Source organism: Protopterus annectens, chromosome 3.part0 (genome assembly GCF_019279795.1).
Source record: "Protopterus annectens isolate FY-2018-M chromosome 3.part0, PAN1.0, whole genome shotgun sequence".
Taxonomy (NCBI): domain Eukaryota; kingdom Metazoa; phylum Chordata; order Ceratodontiformes; family Protopteridae; genus Protopterus; species Protopterus annectens.
The window spans coordinates 194,521,991-194,544,249 of NC_056731.1; the positions used below are offsets into that span (position 1 = coordinate 194,521,991).

Genomic DNA, 22,259 nt, shown 5'->3' on the forward strand with positions numbered 1-22,259 from the left:
TCTCACAAGTGTTTGTCTAGAGGTAAGAGGAGAAGGGTTGTCTGTATACATGAGGCAGTTGTGACATTGCCTCAGGATGCCCAATTCCACCAGATGAACTGGAGAGTACACCTGAAGCTGACTTCTGGACATGCTTTGAAGAGTAAATTGAACTTAAGTTCTGTGGACGATCGGGGGTCTTATGCTATATTATAATGCTGTCTAGGAAATTTGGAGAATAATAGTGCTGTCTAGGAGATTAGGACAAGTGCTGATTTCTGTTTTGCAAGTGCTGCAATAAGAGCAGCTGATCTGAAGCACTTGAGATGAGGCTTGCCTAGTTCTAAGGGAAAATTTACAGCGCATACTTTGTGGGGCCGGGAATAGTATACCCCAACTAACCGGTGCTGCCTGATGCTGCTCTTGTGTGCAAGACCGCACAAAAAGTGAGTTGCAGGGTTTTTCCTCTAGATAAGTGAGGAAAGTGAGTACAACAGCTGTTTTTCTCTAAGCAAGTGAGAAAAGTAAGTACAAAAACAGTTTTCCTCTAGGTAATGAGGAAGATAGTGCTATAGTAATTAGTAGCTTATTTTGTGCTTACAAGTTCTGAACAAGTGCTGAGCATTAACAAGCAAATTTAAGTGCTAAAACTAAGAATCTGTATCTGCACTAGATGAGTTACAGGACAGAAACAAGTGTAAATACAGGCTTTCAAATCAGAAAGTTGAGAGAGATGGAAGAGATTGCCCAAACGGCCAATAACTACAAATTCTGGGCCAGAACCACTACTTATGTGGTAGACAGGTTACCTAATGCTTACCACTCCCACTGATAAGCTAGAAGGCTTCGCTCCAACACTGAAAGGCTTGGGGGACTCAGAAGCTTACATACAGTCCTGGATACAGCAAATCTGTATCTGGAACACTAGTTACAGGAAAGGTAGGAAACAGGCTTACAGTTTTTTACAGAAAAGTAGCAAAAACAGTAGTAAAAAACAATTTACATGCAGTGCAAGCTAGCACACTTGAGTATGCAGCAATATTAGACCAAACACAGTTTAAAAAATGCAATTAAATTAAAAAGGACTAAAAGCAAGTGCAGAAAGTTTATTAGGTAGAATGTGGTAAAGAGATGGGACAGGGGAGTGTCCCAGATCAAATCTACAGTGGGGCGGGCAACTGCAAAAGCCACCAAATTTAAACTACAAACCAAAAATAGGGAGGGTCGGTGGGACAAAACAGTTTCAACAGAGATCTAAGCAAAAACTAATAGTACAAACTTTAAAACCAAAAAAATATTCTCAGCTTTGTATATTAGCCAATCACTCTCTCAGAACAGTGAGACAACAGTTTCAACACAGATCTAAGCAACAATTAAACTCTATAACCAAAAAAATATATACTCAGCTCTGTATAATTGCAGATAATCTGTAAGGCAGTCTCTCAGTTTGAAAGTATGTTGCATACATGCTTTCAGTACATGCAGTTTCCTTGTGACAGTTTTTATTTCTTTAAAGATGATCAGAAAACAGATGGAAATCATAAGTCACTGTGTATAAATCCTGTGTGTGTGTATATTTATAAATATATGTGTGTGTTTATATATATATATATATATATATATATATATATATATATATATATACACACACACACACACTTTATTACATGATAAGGAATCGATTTTCCACTGAAGAGCGGCTTTTAAGTTACTGCCTTTATCTCCGTGTTAAAAAGGACTTTTTCCTTACTATTTGATTCTCTCATAGAAATTTTATTTTTTTAAGTTTTCCTTGAAATAAAAACTCTGAGAACAAACACATCCTACGTAACTATATATCCCTTGATCTCCTCACAAACAGATGTATAAAAAAGTTGCCCAATGAAATCAACATCTCGCAACAAGTTGAGCAAATTTGCATGTTGTGAGATACTCATAGTTCCATTGGACTTCTGCTTTTTTTATACATGAAATAAAAACTCTAAAATGGTCAAGGCACGATTTGAGGGCCATAAAAGATGTAACTAAAAAAACGGTACAAATTTCTTTAGAATGTGTGGTTTATCACCTGAAGTAATGCTATTTCAGAGTCGCAGCTAAATGTCAGGTTGTTTTAATCATCATCGAGGCATAAAATTACAAGTTTATTTAGGCTGTTGCCACTTCTTTTGTTCATAGGTGTGTACCAGGTTAATGGCCTTGGAGCCTTTACAAGCCTAGTCCACAGGATTACCCTGGCATCGCGCCACCCGACCTTAGTTCCCAGTGCCTCTGTCAAGTAGAGCCACTGGAGTGATCCCCGGGCCCAGCAGCACGATCCTGGGGATAAGGAACTAAATCCTTTACCCCACTGTAGTGCAATCTTGGAGTTGGTATATTTAAGTAGTAGGGGTGTGGGGGGCACAGGGGGGGCTTGCCCCCCCCTTCAAAAGTGTGTTATTTCACTTTTATTTAGTTAATTTCAGTATACCTGCATGGTGCTGTTGGTTAAACAGACACATTCGGTGTTTTGAATTTCGTTGAATACGTGTTTCGCTGTTCTTGTACATCGCTCTTTATGCGTCGATGTACATGTGTTCACTGTTTAGAGCTTTCAGGTTTATAATATAGACCCATTTTGAGGTGTACCATGTTGTCAGATGTGCATATGAGAGTGGAATCATCTGCATATTGTATTAGGGTGGCCTGTTGTGTGGAGGTTTAGAGGGTGTTGGTGAAAACGTTGGAGGAGACAGGATAGAGCCTTGTGTTACATCAGTGGTGACTGGGTGGTAAGTAGAGAGCATGGAGTGCCATTTTACTGACTGATACCTATTGGACAGGTAACTTTTGAACTACAGAAAGGTGGGCTGAGAGAGACCTAGTGAGAACATTTGAAGTAGAAGTTTGCTGTGATAAACTGTGTCAAAAGATTTAGACAAGTCTAGAAGTAAGGAACAGACTAGTTTGCTATTCTGTCTAGCTTTATTGACAGTATCTGCATAGATTAGAAGGGCAGTGCTAGTACTGTGAGAAGGTCAGAAGCCATGTTGTGTATTGGATAGGCGTTCTTTCTGCAGGAGTTGGTAGCAATTGTTTTTGAATACATTATTGAAGTATTTTGGTGAGGAGAGTTGAGATTGCTGTAGGTCTAAAGTTATTAATGCCTTTTGAATTTCTTCCTTTGTGCTGAGGTATAATGTGCAACATTTTCCAGAGATCAGGAATGTGGGATTCCTGGATTGACCTTTTTATGAAGATTGAGACAGGATAGGCAATGCTATTGGCTGCTATTTTTAGGTACTCACTTGGAAGGTCCTCAGCTGAAGAAGAGCATGGTTTAATTTTAAGAGTAGTTTTATATAGGATGTGGGCACAGGTTTGAAGGTAAAAGTGGATGTGGCATTATGTGACTGCTGGGCAGGGATGGGATTATATACTGAGGAATCCTTGGTTAGAGATGCTATACTGTCTATAAAATAAGAGATGAACTGTATTGCAGGTTTGAGTGGTGAGTTATTGGGAGAGAAGTTTGGGTTGAATTTTTGGCCGGGATGTAAGATTTCTTTAATGTCAAAACTTTTGTAGGGCTGTGTTTAGTATTATTCCAAAAGTTATTATACTACACTTTTTGTCTTCATTTGTTTGCTTTTTAATATGATTGTGAAGTATTTTCGTGTTTTCAAGATATTGAGATGTTTTATATTTTTGACATCCTTTCTTGTATTAGCATTCTACTCTTTTTGGATAGCCAAATTGCATTATTTGTTTTCAGCTTCTTCCTTCTAGGAGGTACAAGGCTATTTCGGATATTTAGAAAAGCTATATTGAATTCAATGACAGCATTGTGTATGTGGAGGATGTTTAGGAAGTTTCAGTTAATAGATGATAGTGTAGTAATATTTCTGGGCTAAACTTGGAAAGGTTACATGTTGTTTTATAAATTTGCTGTTTAACTGCATGTGTGAGATGTCTAGTCTTATAGATTGGGAGATGATCACTGAAAGAGTCTGACATTGAACCTGTGGTGAAGTATTTAGTGTCCTGTAGACCTTTAGGGAGTGAAAGAGCTTTCACTTGCACTAAATGTGATTCGTTGAAGTAGTGTAGCGATCAAGGTACTTGATTGCAAAACTAGAGGTCTGGAATTGAATCTTGCCTGTCTTGGCTGGTGTTAAGGTATTGCACAATTTAATTTCCTTTTTTTTCCATTCTTGCAGCTGTATAAGAGCATTGACTTAAAGATAACAGAGAAACTTTAATTTACAGTAAAGGACTAAAATGTTAAAAAAAAAAATGTTTCTGGCCATTTTACAGGACATGATAATTTAACATAGCCACATTGAGCAAAAGATCATGAGTTCTCTCTGTAGATTCACACAGATACAACAGAGTAGTCCAGTTTGGAAGCCCAGTTGTGCTGTGTGTGTGTGTGTCTTTATTGTAGTTGGCATAAGTAAAGATCAGTAGGCAGTCATGTTACTCAAGAAAGGGTGTCAGCAAGGCCACAGTGTTGCTGTTTTGCTCTTTTTCCTTTTCTTTTTTGACTTTTCTGAGAAAGTATTATTGAAGTAGTTTGCCAAGCAGCATGTATTCAAGAGTCGTCAACATTATAAAATGTCAACATATGCTTTCTCAATTTGCTTATTCATATTTATTTTTCATACACTTAACATTCCAAACTACAAACTCGCCTTCAGCCAAAGTACGTACATACTATTCACTGCTCATTTATTTTTGTGCCACTTTTAGTTCTCCCAGCATTCATTTCATACCCGTCACTCTAGTCACAGTTATCTTCTTGATATTCTTGACCTTTGCTGATTGTGTTAGGAAACTCTTCAATACAGTGCAGTTTTTGCTTCGGGAAGAACTAATATGTATTGTTTTGTGTTTATTTTTCTTAAAACAATAAGTGTAATGGGACATGTAGTTTTATTACCTTATAATCTTGCTGATCTTCTTGGTACAGTGCCACAACCGTGTACCTTAAATATGTAGGTAGTGATATGGATTACTGAGTTAAGCAGGATCAGCACTGTTCAGAGAACTGGGTGCCTCCATGTGTCTAATTTTTCATGTGTTGAACCTACAGTTTGTCATCTTTCTTTATTAGGCTTCTGCTTCCAGCCAGGACAATTGTTAGATTGTTTTTGCTGATGCTCTTTTGTCTAACTGAGCCTGGGACACTTATTTGATATATACAGCTGAGATATATTTGGATGTGCAGGCGCCCACATGCATACTCACATATGTAATTACTATTTGTGCCTACTTTGTACTCCTCCTCATTTTTACATTATGCCTGTATCCTGATGGCCAGCTGTCTTCCTCAGCTTTCCTGCTACAGGCATTTGTTATAACATTAGTTGAATATTCACTGCCAAACTTTTCCTTGGTCTTGTATTGCAACAGCAGAATGTTTACTACTATGCATCTCTTTCTAACAATGTGTAGAAATTGTTGTTTTGCCAATAGGTTCCATAAAGCATGAATTGTACCTTCACAACTAAAATGCATTTTGTTTCACCCCTGCCCAGCTTTATTTCTTCATTTCATAGGTTCATAGGTAGGTACTAGGCTATCTACCCGAAGGCATTTATAAGCCTAGCCGGAATGTGTTGGCTTTTGCCACCCACTTAGATTAGTTCCATGTGCCTCTGTCCAGCAGAGCCATTGAAGTGATCCCCGGGGTAAACTTTGTTTCCCATCCACTCGTCAAGGTTTCTCTTGAAGAGGGTTAGCGAGGAGCTCTGCCTTATGTAGATTGGAATCTTGTTCCAGAGCATGGGAAGTCTCTGGGACAGGAATCTATCCCTCCAGCACGTCCTATTTATTGTTGTGTTGAGGTTTAGATCCCTAGAGCATGTGGCTTGTGGGGATATGGTTTTCTTTAGGTGGAGCATGTCCATCAGTTCTGGGTTGGACGTGGCCTTGTATGTCAGTCAGAGATCACCTCTGAGTAAGCGGTATGCAACAGAGTACAGCTGGAGTTTGTTCAGTCGAGCTGCATAGGGTATCTGTTTGAGGCCAGTGGTCCTGTTGGTGAGATACTTCTGTGGTCTTTCCAGCTGTTGCAGGTGTCTTGTAAGGTACATCCCAAATGGGGCGTTGTACTCTATGATGGGTCTGATTGATGTGTAGAGGGGCACAATGACCTCTCTTGATCTGGATGCAAACTCTTTTTTGATTAGATGGACCACATAAAAGAATTTTCTAACCACTTTGGCAGTGTGATTATCAAAGGAGAGGTTACTATCTACTTGGGTCCCCAGATCCCTTATTATAACTTCCGTATTTAGGGGGCTACCACCTATATGGTAGTTTGTGGGTACTTTTTTCCAAAGGGATGACTATGCACTTTTTGGCATTTAGCTTGAGGCTATGGTTTTGACACCAGATATCTGAGTGAGACCATTTTGGAGGATGCCTGTGTCAGCTGGAGAGTAAGTTCTAGCCCCTAGTTTGCAGTCATCAGCGAACTTGGTCAGCCATAGTCCTCCTGTGCTTGCCTGTACCTCTGAGAAGTATATGCTGAACAGGAGGGGTCCCAGGACCGAGCCCTGGGGAATGCCACTTGTAACCGGTTTAGAGTCAGACCTAGCTCCCGCTCTTACCATGTGGGTTCTGTCCGTGAGCCAGTTGGCAACCCATCTCGTGATGTAGGGGTTTATGTTCAGGCTGGTGAGCTTGTCTATAATACCTGAATGTGGAATGGTGTTGAAGGCTTTTGCGAAGTCTAGGTAGGCTGTGTGGACCACCAATCCCTCATCTATAGCCTTGGTAACTGTCTCATAGTCCACCGGGTTTAGGAGGCATGATCTGCCCTTAGCAAAGCCAAACTGGGTAGGATCCAGTGTTTGGAGGCTCCCAATGTCTCTGTTAATGAGATCCATAATGATGCGCTCCATAGCCTTGCAGACCAAGCTAGTCAGGCTTATAGGGCAATAGTTCTCACGGTCTGTTGTGGCTCCACCTTTGTGTGCGCCACTCTATGGGCAATGTAGCCTGTAGAGAGACTGAGTTTGAACAGTGTGTTTAGGTGAGGGGTTAGTTCATCTTGGAGCTCATGTAGGAAGCAGCCTGGGACACCGTCCGGTCCCATTGATGCTGTGTTTTTGGCTTTGGAAAGGGCTGTTTTAACCTGAGTGTCTGATTTCAGGGGCACTACATTCTTCTGGTATGGTTATGGGCCCTTTTGGGGGTGAGAGGGGGGTGAAGTTTGCACTGAACCTGTCTGCCAGGATGTTGGCGATGTCGGTCGGTTCAGTGTATTTTGTGCTATTCTGATCTGAGAATTGCCACTTAGATTCTTGACATAGCTAAAGAATGCCTTGTGGCTATCTTTGGAGTCTTTGGCAATTTTACTTTTGAAGCTAGCCTTGGATGATTTTATGAGGGATCGTAGTTTCTTGCTGATATTGGTCAGGGGTGTCTTCCCTTCTTGGGATTTTACTCTTTTTTTGTACTAGTTTCCTCCTTTTGTATAGCTTGTTTATGGCAGGGGTCCACCCGACTGGTTTCCTTTTCTTGTAGGAGTGGGTCTTGGTTTTGCTTGGGATAGCACGATCCATGCATTCTTGTAGGTGCCCGTAGAGTGCATTAGTAAAGGATTTTGCAGCTTGGACAGCGTTATCCTTTAGCATGGGGGCTCTGAAACTTTCCACCTAGGTCTTAAATAACGTGAAGTTTGCTTTTGAAAAGTTTTTCACTGTGGTTTCTTTGGCTGGGGGTGGTGGCGGAATGTGGATATCCAGAGTGATTAGTTTATGGTCAGATCTAACCAGCGAGGGGTTGACCTCCGGTGTGGAACACCAGTCGCCCATGTTGGTGATGACCAGGTCCGATATGGTGTCACCTCTGGTGGGGGTGTTAACCAGTTGATCCAGGGCATTTGAGTTTATAAATTCTAGGAAATATTGGGCAAGGGAGTTTGTACTTGAGTAGTTCTCCCAGTTAATGTTTGGGTAGTCGAAATCATCCAATATCAGGGTGTTTTGTAGGACTTTTAAACTGCCCAGTGTTTCCAGAAATGCAGAATGGGGGTCCTGGGACATGGTGGGTGATCTGTAGCAAGCTACAATTTGAATTGCAGTTTTGCCTGTTAGTTGCACGTGGATGATCTCTGAAGCATCATGCTGTGCCACTAACCTGGAGATATGGGTATCCTTGATGAATATGGATACGCCCCTGCCTTTTGTATTTCGGTCCAGGTTTTGTGGCCGAAATGTATGGCATGGGTTGTAGCCTGGTATTGCTGGAGTGCTCTCTGGAGCCTTAAACCAGGTTTCTGTTACTGCACATATATTAGTTTTCTCCATACTGAGGAGTGCCTCGAGTGCATGCATTCTGAGGTTTAGACTTCTGGCATTGAGTAGCATTACCCCCAGTTTTTTGTTACTTGTGCTATTTACGGCGGTGGGTTTGTCTTTTGAGGCCTGCCTAAAAAAAGGCACTATGGGGGTGGCAAAAGCCTTGGTCAGTATTCGAAAGCCTAGGGATGACAGGTGCAAGCTGTCTCTAGTGGAGCAGTGTGGCTCATCGAGCATGTCATCCCAGGCTGACAGACACTGGATCCCTTTTGAATGACACCAGAAGCTTAGCCAATAGTTGAAATTGATGATTTTTTTCTTTATACTGTGGTATCATTCTTGGTGAGGGCAGGATGCTACTCAGGGTCAGGGTCATACCGGCCTGTGCTCCGTGATCAGAGAGCTCCTCCATGTCTCATGTAGTCCAGGGAGGTACAGCTCAAGTCATTCACACCAACATGGACAATGACAGAGTCGTATTTGTACTTGTTCTGGAGTGACCTGAGTGCTTGTGTTATGTCACAGATCCTGGCACCTGACAGGCAGCTATATCAGTAACCTTCTCCTTGTTCAGCCTAGTGAGTGGGACATCAGTGTGCCTGAGTATAGAGTCACCTATTACTAGTGTGTTGAGTATGTTATTTTGCCTTAAGGGCTGTGATTGCGTGGCGCACTGGTGTTGTGAAGTATGTGTTTCTTGGTTTGTGTTGGTGGTGGACGTTGCTTGGATGTCTGCTTTGGAGGTCTCCGTTGCTTTTGCAGATTTTTATTTAGAACCTCCGGGTATGTTTTCGTGTATTTGTGTGTTTTTTGCCAGTGCTGGTTTCATAGGTCTATATGAGACTGCTGGTATGATGCAAGTAATTTGCTTCTCCTCTTGACTGTCTGGTCTGGTCTTGGGTTGAGAGAGCTTAGCCTCCAGTTTGGCTGTATAATTGCATCTCTCGCATGTATTGGTGTTTGGTGGTAGCAGGAGAGGATTGTTTATGTACATGAGGCAGTTGTAGCATTGCCTCAAAATGCCCAGATTCACCAGTTGGACCAGAGAGTACACCTGAAACTGCCCTTTGGACATGCCTGGATAGGTACAGTGAACTGTTTTACTGATTGGCTGGTAAGGTTGAATAGAGAGCTTTGTCCTTCTCTACAGTATGGGGGGGGTAGTGCTAAGGTTTATTAGTGCTTGCTATGAGTTTTGAGCAAGTGCAGGGCTGAGAAGTGAATGGTCTGAGTGCTTAAGTTGAAAGTTTGTCTAGTTCCAAGGGAAAACTTGAAGAGTACACTTTGTGGAGCCGGGAATAGTTATACCCTAGCTAACTGGCGCTGCCCGGTGCGCAAAACCGCATAAATGCGAGTTTTATAGCAGGGAAATCAAAGAGATAGAACTTAGCCAAAAATGGCCAATAAACTACTTATTTCTGGGCTGAAACCACTCCTCCAGGGTCAGGTAGGCTGCTCAAAGCTCCCCTCTCTCAAGTAAACTGAGAAACTTCCTTCTATCCAAGTAAGGTATGGGCAAACACAGAAATTTGTAACACAGCCCTGAATTCAGCACTGACCTGAAAACTGGACTATAGTAGCTTAGAAAGGCGGGAAACAAGTTTTTTTTTTCAGAAAATAAAGCAGATACAATCAAAGAAACACTTTAAATGCACAGAAATGGCTATCACAATTGAGTGTGTAGCCTACAACAGTTAAACAGGTAATTTAAATACAAAAATGACGTTGTTAAAGTGCATACAGTAAAATAAGTACAATATGTAGCTTTTTTACAACTTTTGATCACATGGCAGACTTTTATAGGTTTAGTTCACAGAATAACAGAATATGTACTCATTTTATACAGTAGTATATCTTGATGTATGGGTTCATAGGCAAGTACTAGGCTAGCCACCTTTGTAGGCCATTTTAAACCTAGCCAGTTTCCCTTTTGGTGCTTGAATTAACCTATTTCATTTGGCGTTAGATTGGTCTTACCCATCCCATGATCAACAATTGTATATTACCCTTAGTGAGAATAATTGGGATCGTACAGTAGATAATTTGAGGGGACCCCATGCATGGGATAAAGCATTTGAAAGGAGTCTGTGGCCATTAGTAGTACTGTGTGTGTGTGTGTGTGGGTGGGGGGGGGTAGGCTAGGGTAAATATTCTATTTCCCCATCCATAGATATTTACTGATAAATTAGAGAGGCCATACAGTTTATTCACTGTCATGTACAATTTTATTTGTGCACAATTTTCTATATATGCAATTTTTATGTTGCATAATGCTTTGTATTTCATTTTCTTCATTGCTAAAGCATTTTTCACTTAATTCTCAGTATTAAGTCTCAGTATTTTTACTCTTACTGAGCCATTTCTTTTTCTTGCAACTCCTGACAGTTGGGCAACTTTAGTCAGTAATGTCATTACTAAGTTAATGTCTGTAATTAAGCTTTTTCTACTCAGACACACACTAACCTTGCCAAGCCAGATCAGTGACTGTAACTATGATCAAATGATATCAGGCATTAGTCAGTTTCAGCTACAGATTGTCTATTGTATTTATTGTGTTGACCTCAGATGTCTGATTTTGATATTATGAGTGAAGAAATACACAAGTAATGGCCACAGTAATACCTTCCAGTTTATTGTTGGCAGACACTAACCGTGCAAGCTGACTGCTACCCTCACACCACACAGCTGTGCCCACTACTTATATCCCCTTTAATGAGTATAGAATATGCACATTTCTAATGTCTAATAAACTGAATGGGAAGAAAATGAAAAATAAATAGCTTCAGTAATATATTTCACTTTGTCAGGTACATAAACTGCAACCCTAGCCATGCGCGCGCACACGCACACACACACACACGCACACGCACACACACACACACACACACACACACACACACACACACACACACACACACACACACACACACACACAATTTACAACCTCTTTATTTTCCATGTGCAACTCAGATGTTGATTATGATCAAATAAGTGAATAAGTATAGCAACAGTAATCTGTTTCATCTTACTACTTTCAGTCACATAAGATGTAAGCCCTCCGACATTGGCCACCCCCAAATGCAGTCATTTTGTTGACTCTATACACCTCAAATGTGGGCTTGTGATTAGATGAATACATACATGCGTAAATACTCGAGTAGTATACTTCATTTTGTTGCTGTCAAATGGATGCAGTGCAATTCAACCGTGAAAATGCATACAGATGTGCCCACAATTTACAGCTACTTTTCTGTATCCACCTCAGACATCTGATTGATTGTGATTAAACACATGAATGAATAGATAATACCTGCTGTAATATAGTTCATCTTATTACTCTGGCTCATACAGTATAACCCATTGTAACCTCATTGTGCGAGTAAGAAGCTGAACTATATTACTGTGGCTATTGCTTACACACACACACACACACACACACACACACGCATATAAAAGAAAATGTGCATGCTATGTCATACTGCCCTACAGGCAGCATCACCAGTGCTGAAAAACACATGTCCTGCAGCCATTTCGTAAAGGGGGGACCACTGAGCAGAGCAAGCTTATTATATAATAATAATCTCATTAAAAAAAAAAAAAAAGCACATGCATAATTTTTTGTCTACTTCCATACTTCAGTGAGTCTGTCCCCAACTTTTCACTTTCATTCAAGCTACCTGAGGCACCTTGAGGCAGTAGGAAATGGTTTCTTGCTTCTTCATCTGGTAGACCAACCGGATTCTTCTGAAAAGCCATTGCTGTCTCCATTTGCTTGTATATCTTAGTGATATTAACATTGGGGTGTTTTAGGAAACAGCCAGGTTGAGTTGACCAATTTTTTTAATCAATGTGTATACTATTGCATATGCAGAGGTCCAGAGTTCTGAGACCCCATGGAGGGGAGACAAACATCTGACAACATTAACAGAACTTTAATGATCCAGAGGGGAAGCAGAATGTAAGAAAGTATCATTGCTGTTGATGGGTCTTGATGCAGAGAAAGCATTTGACAGAGTAAGCTGGGACTGTATTAGCAGAGCAATGGAAACATTTGCATTTCTTGAAAAAAATAAGGTTGATTAGAAGGATATATGTGGGATCAAAGATGAAAATTAAAGTGGGTGGGGTCCTCTCTGATAATTTTATCTTGAGCAGAAGAACCAGGCAAGGGTGTCCTCTTTTCTTTTGTTTGCATTATATTCAGAACCATTGGCAAAGAAAATAAGGGACTCAGAAATTCAAGGATATCATTGGTATGGTAGTCAAGAAAAGCAGGCTGTGTTTGCAGATTATATTATTTTATACCTGACAAAACCAGAAAGAGACATTACAGTATTGTGGAACATTTTGAGACTGTTTCATATCTTTTTGAGATACAAAATTAATAAAGCAAAAACAAAGGCGATAGCAGAATATTATTTACCCACATATAAATTGGTTCAGCGATATTCATATTTATGGGAACTTGATAAAATGAAGTATTTAGGAGTATGGATTAAAAATGGTTCTGGCATGGTGGCTAAGGATATGTGAGACGAGACTAAACAAAACATAATAAAACTGAGAAAATGGAAGCTTTGTTATGCAGATATGGATAGTAAGATACAAACAGTTAAAATGTTTTTAGTCCCATTAGTCTTATACAGAGGTCAGGCATATTTTTGTCAACCAGAGGAGAAGTTATGATAAGCAATTAATAAAGAGGTGAAGGACTATCTGCGAGGGGAAGACAGCTAGAGTAAAGTGGAATAAGCGGATTCTTACAGTAGAGCAGGGAGGATTGGTATTACTCGATTTGATGGGGGTATTTCAGAGTTATACAGTTAAGGCTCCTATACATAGCACAAGTAGGAAACTATAACTCAAAGTGGAAAAGAACAATGATGAAACGGGGGAATCTCAAGAAACAAGGAGAGACTAGGATATTGGATGCAGGCCTTTAAGAAGAATGACAATAGTCATGGTCTATATATAAAGTAGAAGAAAGTATCCAAAGAACTAAGCCAACATGGGAGTGGAGAAAGGAGATTCAGCCAGCAGGGGTGACTGCAATTAGGGATATAGACAATGGGCAAGAAGGAGCTGGAATTTATTGGAGAGAATTGGCAAATAAACCAAGATATTGGGAGCAAATAACTAGAGAGGGAAAGATGATAGAATGGGAAGACGCCAATAATTTATTTGGTTTGCAGGTTAGAGATTACCTTCCCTGTCAAGGATTGATATCGGAGTATAGGCAAAGATAAAGAAATAGGGGAGTCTTAAACAAAAGACCAGCACTAGAAGAGTTTTTAGTAGACTCTAGAACCGTAGCTGCCATTAAAAAAGGAATAATTAGTAGAGCATATGAAATATTGCATGAGAACTATAAGAATCGATCAGAGGAGGTTAGAAAGGATTGGAGAGAGAAACTGGATAAGCCATTCACAAAGAAACAATGGGAGGATATATGTATGTCTACCAAATGTGCACCAAAATCTAGAAGATTTAGTACTTTTGCTTGGAAATGTTTACATAGATATTTTTATACTCCAAGTAGACTACAGAGAATTTTTCCTCAGGCAGACAGCAAATGTTGGAGTTGTGATGGGGAAGAAAGAGGTAATTGGGAAAATATTTTCTGGGAGTGTGGCGAGTTGGCAGATTTTAAGGACTCCCTGTGGGATGCAGTGTCTGAGATGGACGGGCAGATGGGTGTGATGAGGGAGATGATTTTTCTGAGTTGTAATACATAATTGGAATTGCCTAGAGATGGTAAGGCCTTGCTGTATGTAATTATGGTGGTGCCATAAAAGCAATTACTAGAAAATGGAAATTTAAATTTTAACCAGCTTTATTAGAAGTAGTGAATATAGTAACTGAGATGGACTAGAAATGAGATTTTCATAACATGGTAGGAGCAAACTACATATGGAAGAATGGGAATTGTGGGAACAAGGCATACATACAGGAGAGGAATGAGGTTTAAAAGAAGGCAGGACTTAAATGAGCTATGTAATTGACTGAAAATGATTGGGTGTATTAGAAGTGATGTATGATTGCAAATGGAAGTGTTTCACTATAGTTTGTGATGTAAAATGTTTGCAACTAGGATTGTGTTGGTGTGCTTTGTTTTCATTTATATAAATGTATGATTGCTTATGTTGTAAGTGATGGCTTAATAAAGATGTTTCTTTCTTCATTAAAAAAGGGCAGGAATTAATGTTGCTTAGGTTGTATGATATATAGCAGTATATGTGAACTTGTTAATATAGTTTGATTACTTTTTATATAAATGTAAATTTGCCTGTGTCACAAGTGATAATTCAGTAAAGGCATTTAATAAAAAAACAGAGTTCTGAGACCCCAAACTGGAAGATTTGCATTTAGGGAGGCTGAAGCCCATCAGCCAGCACCACATGCTGCCCTGGAGGCCTGCTGTATCATTGACATCTGAGACTTGTTTTGAAAAGTGTCTAAAAGCCAGTGAGATTATATGATGATTTAACCAGACATGCATTAAAAACCAAAGTCACAGGGATAGTGCAGTGCAGTTTAGTACAAACAAGAAGCACAGTGATACACCTCTGAACGTACTGAAATGAGTTCAACTTAAAATAAGTTCCGTACAAGATGTACAGTGAACAGAAGATGCTATTGGAATAACAAGTTTCACTTTTTCATTCATGCAGGTTTCATACTGTCAGCTACAATTAAATTTCATGTATTTGTAAAAAGCAGTTATTGTAATTTTGTTTGTCTTCATAGCAGCACTGTGTTCCATATCAGTATGTACCGGGAGCACAGCTAGGGTGTGGGGGCTGACACCTCCGAGTATACTTATTTTTTTCATCAAAACTTGCTGGAAGCCATCTCTTATAGGTTTGTAGGGTAGTACTAGGCTAGCTGCTCTTGTGGGCCATTTTAAGCCTATCCAGTTTCCCTTTTTGCTGTCACTTTGTGTGTGCGGGCATATTTAGTTAGGACCTGGCTTTCCTCCTTTTGCATATAAGGTAGGGCATTAGGAGGACCTGGGGCCAGATCAAGGAGGGGACTTTTTTTTTTTTTTTTTTGCTTCTAAACTTGGTGTTGAGGGGCACTACAGCTGTGATCTGTATATTCTGATTTCAGCTTATGGATGAGCTGTAGCTGATGAGGAATTGGTTATTACACTGTGTTTGTACTTGACACACTAATTCAGTGCAGATGGTGGTCACTGATTAAATACTAGGATCCCATAAGATTCAGTAACCAGCGACTAAATATATGTAGAACCATCAGTTAAACTTATAGTGTTAAAAACAAAACAAACTGAAATTTTTGCCCCATAAGTGTTGTGGCAGAATTTTTACGCCGGATGCCCTACCTGACGCAACCCTCCCCATTTATCCGGGCTTGGGACCGGCACAAAGAAATGCACTGGCTTGTGCATCCCCCGTGGCTGGGTTTTTTTTTAACTAGATTGTTTAATGAAATTTTGGAAAGTCAGAGGATGCCTGAGGAGTGGAGAAAGTGTTTTGGTACCTATCTTTAAGAATAAGGGTGATGTGCAGAGCTGCAGTAACTACAGAGGGATAAAATTGATCAGTCACAGCTTGAAGTTATGGGAAAGAGTAGTAGAAGCTACGTTAAGAAGGGAGGTGATGATTAGTGATCAGCAGTATGGTTTCATGCCAGGAAAGAGCACTACAGATTCATTGTTTGCTCTGAGAGTGTTATTGGAGAAATACAGAGAAGGTCAGAAGGAGTTGCATTGTGTCTTTGTAGACTTGGAGAAAGCATATGACAGGGTGCCTAGAGAAGAGTTGTGGTATTGTATGAGGAAGTCGGGAGTGGCAGAGAAGTATGTAAGAGTGGTACAGGATATGTACGAGGGTAGTGTTGACAGTGGTGAGAACTGCAGTGGGAGTGACAGATCCGTTTAAGGTGGAGGTGGGAGTGGGAGTCCTTTCTTATTTGCAGTGATGATGGACAGGTTGACAGATGAGATCAGACAGGAGGCCCCGTGGACTATGATGTTTGAAGATGACATTGTGATCTGTAGTGAGAGTAGGAATCAGGTTGAGGAGACTCTGGAGAGGTGGAGGTATGCTGTAGAGAGCAGAGGAATGAAGGTCAGCAGGGCGAAGACAGAATATATGTGTGTAAATGAGAGGGGGGAGGGTAGAAGAATGGTGAGGATGCAGGGAGTAGAGTTGGTAAAGGTGGACGAGTTTAAGTACTTGGGATCAACAGTTCAGAGTAATGGTGAATGCGGAAGAGAGTTGAAGAAGAGAGTACAGGCAGGGTGGAATGGGTGGAGAAGAGTTTCAGGAGTGATTTGTGACAGACGGGTATCAGTAAGAGTGAAAGGGAAGGTATACAAGAGGGTAGTGAGACCAGCTATGTTATATGGGTTGGAGACAGTGGCATTGACAAAAAGGCAGGAGTCTGAGCTGGATGTGGCTGAGTTAAAGATGTTAAGATTTGCACTCGGTGTGACTAGGATGGATAGGATTAGGAATCAGTATATTAGAGGGTCAGCTCATGTTGGACAGTTTGGAGACAAAGCAAGAGAGACGAGATTGCATTGGTTTGGACATGTGCTGAGGAGGGATGATGGGTATATTGGGAAAAAGAAGCTAAGGATGGAGCTGCCAGGTAAGAGGAAAAGAGGAAGGCCTAAGATGAGGTTTATGGACATGGTGAGAGAGGACATGCAGGCGGTTGGTGTGACAGAGCAAGATGCAGAGGATAGGAAGAAATGGAAAGAGATGATCTGCTGTGGCGACCCCTAATGGGAAAAGCCGAAAGATGATGATGTTAAAAACAAAACAAACTATGTATAGCTGCAAAGCGTACTTCTGATCTGATTGTGGTAACACTGGAAAACATGCCAGCATGGAGACGTATCTTAAGTTAGATTGACTTGCAATTAATTTTTATTATGGAACACCATGCAGGAAAGAATTACCCCATCTTCTCTTCTGAAGTGTGTCAGATGCAGTTAAAAATCAACCCCACTGCTTTGTTTCCAGCTGTGTATGAGCTGCATATAATCCTAGGAGAGGTAACTATGGCAGTTGCTCTTTAAAATGCATAAATCATGTCTCATTGTTTCCCTGTTTTGCAAAGGTATTTGGTCACTTAAGCTGCAGGAACACCGCTGAACTGATTTAAACTTGAGCATGATTGGTCAGTCCATAATTTTGTAGCGTTTGTGCTGTAAATATTCATCAGAACTTCATTGTTCTGTAGATATTGTTTGTCTTTAGTTACGGTTGCAGACTGTACCAAAGGATTAAGGAAATATTCTATGTGTGCCCCTTAATTTATTAATTTTTGAAATGAGTCTAAGGAATCCCGTCAGAAAGTGTCTTTGCATTTAAGAATTATTAGAAATACATAAAGAGGGAGCAATTATGTTGTTAAAAATAGCTTGCTTTTTTTACTCAGCACAGTTCTGTGGCCTATCTTTAAACAAAAGTTGTCATTATTATATTCACTGTGTTCACTTATAAGTGCTTCGTTAGCACAGCCTGCTGTATTTTTTAACTTCATTTTATATGTGGCCTCCTCAAAGACCACAGGCATAAATGGTGGCTATACATTATGGAGGAGATGGCCTCTGTCTTGTTTCTCCATGCTTAGGTTGGTCAAGTTAGTTTCCTCTTGCAATTCGGCTATTGCACTCCAGGGCTGTGCAAATGTAGGGAGGAATCTGCCCTTTTTCTCATGTGATTAAGATAATTTTGTTGCGTCTTGTGCTATTAGATCAGGTGTGTAAGCAAATCATTACTAGCCTGTATTGTCTTGCACTGCTGCTTAAGTTTCTAAAAAGCATAAAAAGCAATTAAAAAAATCAAGTTGAAAAGAAAGAATATGAATATTGTAGACAGCTGTATCATTGTAATTGTAGCTGCCTCTTGCTTTGTTGGTGCCTCAGGGGATAACAGTTCATACTCGGAAGTAACTCCTGATACCTCACATGTTATATGAACATGTCACACCCACAATTCATGCTTTCTTTCCTATATCTTACTGTCTAATGCCCTTCGCTCAACGATATTTTGTCTCTTGCATGAATACTTTTAAAGAAGTTTTAGGCCTGGTGTTAAGGAAGGAAGGACTGCACTCAATATTTTATACACATACACTTTCTCTCTCTCTCTCATTTTAGGTTTACATCTGACATGCACAGATGCTGAGTGGAGGCTCTTCATCAATTCTATCCACTTCTACCTCCTTGCTAGTATTTCTTTCATTACCATGATCTTAAGTTACAAGATGACTTTGCTTTGTGATTTGGTCTTGATCACAATGCTGGGGGTTTCCTGTCTGAAAAGATAGGGTTCTAAACAGAAAACCTCAAGACCTGTCGAGAGGCTGCTGTTGGTCCAGTGGCAGTGTTGCTAGCACAACATTCTGGAGGTTTTGGGTTTATGTCCCATATGAAAGCGAAAAGAATCACAGAATTGAAAGGATAATATCAGTGCCTAAGCAGATGGCTTTCTCTGTATTTGTGTGGGTGTACATGTGATTTGGTCAAGCTCACATTGTTAATAAGTCAGCCAAGAGAAGGGGGGCCCCTGTGCCATTGCAACATCCTGCTAAAATAAATGTATGCTGCATGCAGCTGGTTTTACAGACAAGGCCAGCTGGGTACTCACAATTAGACTAATGTTATAACGATGCTATTGCCTACCATTTGCTAAAATTCTTCATCTGGCATTTCTCCCCCTAACCTCTCTTCATTGCTGTGAAGCACTCAACATGGTATATTGTTTTATCTTGAGGAAACCCGTTTTTCTCCTTGAGCAGCAGAGCCACACCTTAAGAGGTTAATTGTGCAGTAGTACGTTAGCATTCTATCAGCCTGCTTCTTGCATGTAAATTGGAATATCATGCTCTTTTGGAATTTGTTGGACAAAGTACCAAATTATTTCTGTCAGCTATTACAACCCAGCATCTTCTGAGTAATTTGACACCGATTAGCATCATGAAAGCTTAGTGCTGTTTTTGAAAATCTTGTGGCAGTTACTCAAAATAAGACTGACACTGTCTGTATTTTAATTTCCATAGTGAAACGCACAGTGGCTTAAGCTTTGTACCTTGAACTATGTCTTGCCTTAAAAACAGTGGTGTGAAAGGCGTAGTGCACCCAAGGCATAGTGCATCCTGATGCATGAAGCAAGAAGCAGAACTTATTTGCAGATTGTATCTTATGCTGTGGTTTTGTTTCATTTTATTTTAATTTCTTTTTTAATTTCTGTTTGGTAGGTGACATCACACAGAAGGGCTATGAAAAGAAAAGATCAAAGTTACTTGGGGCCTACCTGCCGCAGCCTCCAGGTATGTAATATTAAAGCCAAGTTGCCATAGTGTACATACTAGAACACGAATTTATGCAAAATAGAGGTGGTAATTTATCAGTTGTTTATGTGCAGCATCAGGGTTCTGTCTTGCCTGGAGTTAGAAAGCTGGGGTGCTAGTGGTAAAAGGGATTGCTTTTCTTAGGAGCTTTATAGGTCAGCAAGCTAAGGACAGTAGTAAATCAGTGAGTCTTGCCAGATTTCCTTATTCTACAGGTAAGTCTTTGGAGTAAAACTGTGACGCAGTAGGAAAATATGGTACTGGATGTGCCAACTTTGATGTAGAGAGATAAAGTCCTGACTGACCCAGCAGACCTAAGTTGGATTAGCAGCTTGGATAATTGAGAGTGTTGGTGTGAGACTATTGCCTTGACCATCTTGTAGGGTAAGGGAGGAGCAGGGACACTGACTGTCATATTCCCTCAGAGTACAGGCAGCTTGTTCTCCCCAACTTATGGGGTGGGGGATTTAGGGCTATGGATAATGTCCTCAGTTGCCAGGATACCAGTGAGTGCAGTCAACCCCCGTGGCTGCCTATCTGATGACTCTTTCAGATTCCTTTCACCCTGTATTGTACTGGGGTATACCCCGTCATACACGGAAAGGAATGGGTGGCTTGATGGACAGCAGGCATGGCGCATAAAATACGAAAAACAGGTGTGTGTGTGTGTGTGTGTGTGTGTGTGTGTGTGTGTGTGTGTGTGTGTGTGTATATATATATATATATATATATATATATATATACACACACACACACACACACACACACACATATATAGGTTTACCACCGCATAACCGACGGACAGATGGTCAAGCCCTGATGACCGACAAGAGTGCGGCAAATATGCCCATTGTCGAACGCAACTGTATCAAATTGGAAACCCGTGCCCTCTTTGTGACCCATGTTAGCACTCGTTTTGGATGTAGAGCGGTCGAAAATGTTGCATTTGGTGGTTTTGCGACATTCCGACAGTTCAACATGCAAAAATTTAGTTACTGGAATCGATCATTGTTGGGTTCGACTGCTGTATATTCGGTTATGCGGTGGTAAACCGTATATATATATATATATATATATATATATATATATATATATATATATATAAAATATACAGTGGATATAAAAAGTTTACACACCCCTGTTAAAATGCCAGGTTTTTCTGATGTCAAAAAATGAGACCGCAATAAATCATTCAAAACTTTCCCCAACTTTAATGTGAACTATAGCCTGTACAATTCAATTGAAAAACAAACAAATCTGTTAGGGAAAATATAAAAAAATAAAAAAATGTACAATAAGCTGGTTGCATAAGTGTGCACACGCTTAAACTAATACTTTGTTGAGCACCTTTTGATTTAATTACAGCATTCAGTCTTCTAGGGTAGGAGCCTATTAGCAGGGCACATCTTGACTTAGCAATATTTGCCCACTCTTTCTTGCAAAAGTGCTCCAAATCTGTCAGATTGTGAGCGCATCTCTTGTGCATAGCCCTCTTCAGGTCACCCCACAGATTTTCTACTGGATTTAGGTCTGGGTTATGGCTGGGCCATTCCAAAACTTTAATTTTCTTCTGGTGAAGCCATTCTTTTGTTGATTTGGATGTATTCTTGTGTCATTGTCATGTTGAAAGGTGAAATTCCTTTTCATCCTCAGCTTTCTAGCAGATGTCTGAAGGATTTGGGCCAGAAGTGACTGGTATTTGGAACTGTTCATAATTCCCTCAGCCTTGACTAAAGCCCCAGTCTCAGCTGAAGAAAAGTAACCCCAAAGCATGATACTGCCACCGCCATGCTCCACCATTGGGATGGTGTTTTTTTGGTGATGCGAATTGTTTTTACGCTAAACTTACCTTTTGGAATTGTAGCCAAAAAGTTCAACCTTGGTCTCATAAGACCATATTTTTGCCATATTAAATTTTTTTTCATCACACCACTTTGTGCTGGCTCTTCATTTTTTTACATCGATACTGCTTTTTGAGCCATGCACTTGCCGTACTTGCAGGAGGTTGCATTTTTTATTTGGCATTTTGTCCCTTGCTGTTGATGTGTTTTATATCTATATACAGTTGGAACAAGTTGCTGTTTCCAACCTTGGTGTGTTCTCACTATTAGTAGCCTCTATTAGTCTTCTTGGTCTTGGATTAGGATTGGAGTTGGACACTGTTGGAATCTTGGGGCTGAATTTTTTGACCACTGGACTTTATTGATGTGGCACGACTTTAACATCTATATACAGTTGGTCCAGGTTGCTGTTTCCAACTTTGGTGTGGTTTTTTTTTTTTTTTTTTTATTATTATTAGTAGCCACTCTCGGTCCTTATGGTTTTTGGATTAGGATTGGAGTTGATTCATCTGAGGTATATAGTACTACTTATCATAATGATACGCCTGGTTTGATATGGGTAGTGGCTATTATTGTACTCTGTTTATGAGCACTTCGAATTTTGATCTTGCATGTCAGGGGTGCATAGCACTACCTTTTATGCTTTTGCTTGTTGATCAGGCTTAAATCTTATTGATTATTTTTTGGTTATACTATCTTTTGATGAGCAGGGGCTATTATTGTGCTTCAGTATATTTTTAAGCTTTGTCCTTTTTATGGGACTTATTAGGGGGCTGATTTTAAGCTCCTGTCCTATGTGGTCAATTATAGATTCCTT

The 22,259-nt window shown here is 40.2% G+C and overlaps 1 protein-coding gene across 10 annotated transcripts in view; it reads left to right on the forward strand.

The window, feature by feature from the left end:
• Positions 1 to 22,259, forward strand: part of DIP2C (disco interacting protein 2 homolog C) — a 2,757,794-nt gene that overhangs the window by 888,996 nt on the left and 1,846,539 nt on the right. For all 10 annotated transcript variants that reach the window (XM_044064688.1, XM_044064689.1, XM_044064690.1 and 7 more), the window contains exon 2: positions 19,509 to 19,580. In XM_044064688.1, the coding sequence (XP_043920623.1) occupies positions 19,509 to 19,580 (72 nt within the window). The remainder of the gene's footprint in view (positions 1 to 19,508; positions 19,581 to 22,259) is intronic.